The 5,000-nt window shown below is 51.8% G+C and overlaps 1 protein-coding gene across 1 annotated transcript in view; it reads right to left on the bottom strand.

Annotated features, from left to right (window-relative positions):
- frem1b (Fras1 related extracellular matrix 1b) overlaps positions 1-5,000 on the bottom strand; it is a 42,082-nt gene that overhangs the window by 33,583 nt on the left and 3,499 nt on the right. The window contains exons 2-6 of the mRNA XM_083940429.1: positions 4,301-4,668; positions 3,759-3,853; positions 1,961-2,220; positions 1,190-1,419; positions 261-584 (exon numbers count right to left, since the gene is read on the bottom strand). Of these exons, the coding sequence (XP_083796555.1) occupies positions 261-584; positions 1,190-1,419; positions 1,961-2,220; positions 3,759-3,853; positions 4,301-4,519 (1,128 nt within the window). The 5' untranslated portion in view covers positions 4,520-4,668. The remainder of the gene's footprint in view (positions 1-260; positions 585-1,189; positions 1,420-1,960; positions 2,221-3,758; positions 3,854-4,300; positions 4,669-5,000) is intronic.

Raw genomic sequence — 5,000 nt, 5'->3', positions numbered from 1 at the left:
TCGACTAAAGGAGACGGTTAAGTTTAGACGACTAAAGGAGACTGTTAAGTTTAGTCACTAAAGGAGACGGTTAAGTTTAGACGACTAAAGGAGACGGTTAAGTTTAGACGACTAAAGGAGACGGTTAAGTTTAGTCTCTAAAGGAGACGGTTAAGTTTAGTCACTAAAGGAGACGGTTAAGTTTAGACCACTAAAGGAGACGGTTAAGTTTAGTCTCTAAAGGTGACGGTTAAGTTTAAAGGTGAGGTAAAGGAACTAACCTCGTAGTTCCTGCGCTGTGATTGGCTGCTGTTGGGCGGCTGGTACGCCACCTTCATGTCGTGGAGGTCCAACCAGGTGAAGGACGTGACGGCTTTGGTGTGGTCGTCCAGGTGCGTGACGTAGCCCTCCGCCGGCGGCGCCGTCACGTTGAAAACCAGCCTCTCCTGCGGCGTCTCGTGGTCGGTGGCGTCCAGGGAGGCGGTGGTGAGCGGGGTGAGGATGAACTGGTCCACCTCCAGGATGAAGGAGGCCATGAAGGCGGCCTGGGGCGGCTGGTTCTGCATCGCACCGTGGATCAGAACCGGCAGCCACACCGACTCCGCCTGCGACGGAGGGACAGGAAGGTAGAGCAGCTGTCAGTCGGCCATGTTGTTACGGTCGTCTTTCTTTCCGGGACCCGTGTGTTTGAACACCAACACGTGGCGCCGCGCTGTTTAATGTGGCGCCGAAAGCCCAGAATAGACGAGGAGACGTGTTAGAAATGACAGGTCTTTGTCATGAAGACGGCGGTTTTGTGCTAACGAGGGGAGGACGACACGTCAGTGTGTCACGGTCTGATGCCAACAACGCTCCGCGCCTCACGTGCTAATCGCTCCTGGAAGACGTCCACGCCACACTTTCACTTCAACTACTTTGTTCAACACAACTGAGGAGCGTAGCTACAAGAAATCAGAGAAGAAGAAGGAGAAGAAGGAGAAGGAGGAGGAGAAGAAGAAGAAGAAGAAGAACAAGACGAAGGAGAAGAAGAAGGAGAAGAAGAAGAAGAAGAAGAAGAGCAGCACCTGTGCAGCTCCGGAGGTTAAATCCTTCCTCTGAGACTCAAGTCTGTTCTTTTAAAGCATCAGACCCCTGTTAGCATTAGCATTAGCATTAGCATTAGCATTAGCATCCCTTCAGTTAGTAAGAGCAGTGACGGGCGCGCCTGTACCTCCAGCAGAGCCCGGGTGCCCCGCTCCCGCAGCTCCACCCTGATGGGGACGTAGTCGATCTCCGGTGACGGAGGCCGGAGGTGCTGGTACTTCAGCCCCGAGCTCAGGAACTCCCTGCAGCTGGTTTTGAGGAAACGGACCTCCTTCGTGTCGTGAAGACAGGGTTTGTTCCCCGGACAGAGCGCCGCCGCCGCCGCCGCCGCCGCCGCCGCCGCCGCCGCGTCTCTGCCTGAAGGAGGACGAGAAAGGAGGGATGAAAAGAGACGGAAAAAAGAAAAACAACAACAATATTTAAAAAACGCAACAAAAAACAACAAACATAAAGAACAAAGTAAACAAAAACAGACGTGTGGCGTGCACAGATGCGGCGTGCACAGATGTGGCGTGCACAGATGCGGCGTGCGCAGATGTGTCGTGCACAGGTGTGTCGTGCACAGATGTGGCGTGCACAGATGTGTCGTGCGCAGATGTGTCGTGCACAGGTGTGTCGTGCGCAGATGTGGCGTGCGCAGATGTGGTGTGCACAGAAGTGGCGTGCACAGATGCGTCATGCACAGAAGTGTCGTGCACAGATGTGGCGTGCACAGATGTGGCGTGCACAGATGTGGCGTGCACAGATGTGGCGTGCACAGATGTGTCGTGCGCAGATGTGGCGTGCACAGATGTGTCGTGCGCAGATGTGGCGTGCACAGATGTGGCGTGCACAGATGTGGCGTGCACATATGTGGCGTGCACAGATGTGGCGTGCACAGATGTGGCGTGCGTCGTACCTTTCCTCTGCGTGGCGTCCTCCTCCCTCACCAGCTGACCCAGAGCGGGGACGCTGGTGTCGGTGGTCATCAGCCTCACGGTGCAGAGCAGCTCCGCCGCGGCCCGGATGTTCAGGACGGAGGCGTCGATGGCGTTGGATAAACCGTAGAACAGAGGAACCACGAGCGGAGCGCTGCCCAGCTCCACCACGCCGGACCCCGAGTCCACCACCCGCACCGGCAGGAGCAGCGTCTCCACCTGCGTGTCCGAGGCCGTGAACCTCCACACGGACGCCACACGGCGTTTTAAAAACTCACAGTTAAAGACGCGGGCGCACCTCGCCGCTGAGCAGACACATTTATGAGAGTTCTACGGGGGAATCACGTGACCAGACGGTGGCGCTCTGTCACGAACACCACGTGTTAGTCTGTAACTTTTGAACCAGAAGTGTCAGAAACAAAAGAGAAACCCGACTTTGGTTCCTCCTCGCTCCACTCAAACATCTGGATCGCTCCGTAGCAAAGTGATTTCAGGTTTTATCGACGTGGCGTTAAAACACGGAGCCTGGAGGAGCAACGATCACCTCTCAGGGCGCCCTCCCACTGTGCCTCCGTCCCGTGCCCCAGCACGTGTCACGGCTAAAGTCTGGTTCCTTTGACCAGTGTGAGTGCAACCGTACCACGTCTAAGAGCGGCACGCTTGCCGTCCACGGCCCGTTTGGGAGAGGTGGGCTTTAGTAAAGCACGTTTGCACGTGTACGAGCACGAGCGTGCGCACGTGTACGAGCACGAGGACATTGTTTGAAATGTCCGCGCATGGTCCCTCCTTCTTTTTTCTACGTCCCAACAGGCGCACAGGAAATGACCTCAGAACCGCCGTAGGCCTCGTGCTCGTACACGTGCGCATGCTCGTGCTCGTACACGTGCAAACGTGCTTTACTAAAGTCAAGTCAAAGGAACCAGACTTTAGCCGTGAAACGTGCTGGGGCACGGCACGGAGGCACAGTGGGAGGGCGCCTTAGTCATTTTATGTCAAATTGTTTTTTTTCCGCCTAAACCACTTCTGGTAAAATCGCCGACATCTTCAGTGGATCATGTTGAAAGTTGAGATCATGGACTTTAACAAGTGTGCTTCACTTTTGGGGAAGTTTTTTTGTGTTTCCGGAAAAACATATTCTTATTTTAACAGAGTGACGACGACAACGACGACGACAACGACGACGACAACGACGACGACAACGACGACGACAACGACGACGACAACGACGACGACAACGACGACGAGTTCTGCACAATCCTGGGTCTGAAAGTCTGGAGGTTTGGATTCAAATGACACCACGGAAAACATTAAACCATCATCAACCATCCATGTGACAACTGCTCCTCTGACGGGACAGTAAACAAACTTTGTCTTCGTAGAGAAGAACCGCTCAAACGCTCCATACGTTTTATACGTTTGTGTTAGAGAACCTGTCGTGTCTCCTGAACGCTTCCTGCTCTCCACGCCACATTTGGTGCAGGTGTGAAGTCTGAGTGGAGGTGACACGTCTGGGGCCATTTGGACAATAAGGGGCGCTGTAGCAGCAGCATCTGACCGTAGAAGGAGGAACCTGTGTCTGACCTGAAATTTAACGTGCTAACACTGTTGCTAACGCTGCTGCTAATGCCACTGCTAACACTGTTGCTGCTAACATTGCTGCTAACACTGTTGCTGCTAACATTGCTGCTAACACTGTTGTTGCTAACGCCGTTGCTAACACTGCTGCTGCTAACACTGCTGTTGCTAACACTGCTGTTGCTAACGCTGCAGCTAACTGACCTGTAGACCCGCAGCATCACGGCGTCCTGGTCCAGCAGAGGACTTCCGTCGTGGACGTACTTCACCTCGTCGTGCAGGAAGCTGCAGTCAAACACCTGCAGGCGACACAAACCAGACACCGGAGACTCCAGTTTAACGGGTTTATCAGAAAGAAAGAAATAAATAATTTAAATTTTATTTTCATATTTATTTGTTTTAAATCAATTTATTTATTACTGAAAATAATTATTACAAAAATAGATCAATTAAAAAAAAAATCATTTTAAAAAAGACTAAATCTCCCAAAAATAAAACCAAATTAATAGAAATAAAAATCAAATAGGAAATAAATATAAATGTAAATAAATAAACAAGATAATTCAATGAAATATCAACTTGTGTCACATTTGATCAACTAATTCATGCTTATTTTCATTTTAAATATTATTTTGGTCCTTTAAAAGCATATTAATGTGTTTATTGAGTAATTCTTATTAAAGCACAGCTGTTTGCTGCTTCCTGTGCGTTACAGTGAGCACGTGACTCCAAAGGTGCGTCCTCACCTGCGGACTCAGCCTCCCGACTCTCTGCGTGACGGGTTCGTTCATCACCACCTCCACTTTACAGTCTGCGCCCGGCTCCACGCGGATCTTCAGCTCCTTCTCCGTGACGAACACCGACCTCCCCCTGGGGACGTCCACGCCAGAGTTCACCACGACCAGACGCCCGCCGCAGACGGACGCCACCGCCACGAGCAGCAGCAGAGCGCTGACGGCAGCCATTTTGGATCAGCGAGGTCCTTTTGTTGCACGACTCTTAGGGCGAGAAGAAGAAGAAGCAAAGTTTCCTGACGGGGGATTCAGTCTGCCTCGCCGCACATCGCCGTCTTCAGTCTGGCGTCGCTGCGACCTGCAGAGATCTCCGTCCTCACCTGCACGACAGGAAAACGTCAGCGCCTTCTTCAGAAATGCAACGAGCTGCAACGAGCTGCAACGAGCGAGACTTTTGTTAATCAAGTTCATCCAAACCTGCAAAAGAAAACTGACCCCCGTTTGTTAATGAGAGTTGGTTCCAAGCCCCGCCCACAGCGACTTCCTGTTTGATCCAATCAGGAAGCTCCGTCAGTGTCAGTTCTCTGAGTGTCCACTAGGGGCAGGTTTCATAACAGAGCAGTTTCTCATTGAGCCCCATGTTAAACAGGCCGTTTACACAGCATCATTAAACCTGTTTAAGGACAAAAGAACATTCTAGTCTGTGTGTTTA

Source organism: Echiichthys vipera (assembly GCF_963691815.1).
Source record: "Echiichthys vipera genome assembly, chromosome: 3".
Lineage (NCBI taxonomy): Eukaryota > Metazoa > Chordata > Actinopteri > Perciformes > Trachinidae > Echiichthys > Echiichthys vipera.
The sequence above is the reverse complement of the archived record's forward strand: the minus strand, read 5'-3'. Positions and strand labels throughout refer to the sequence as shown.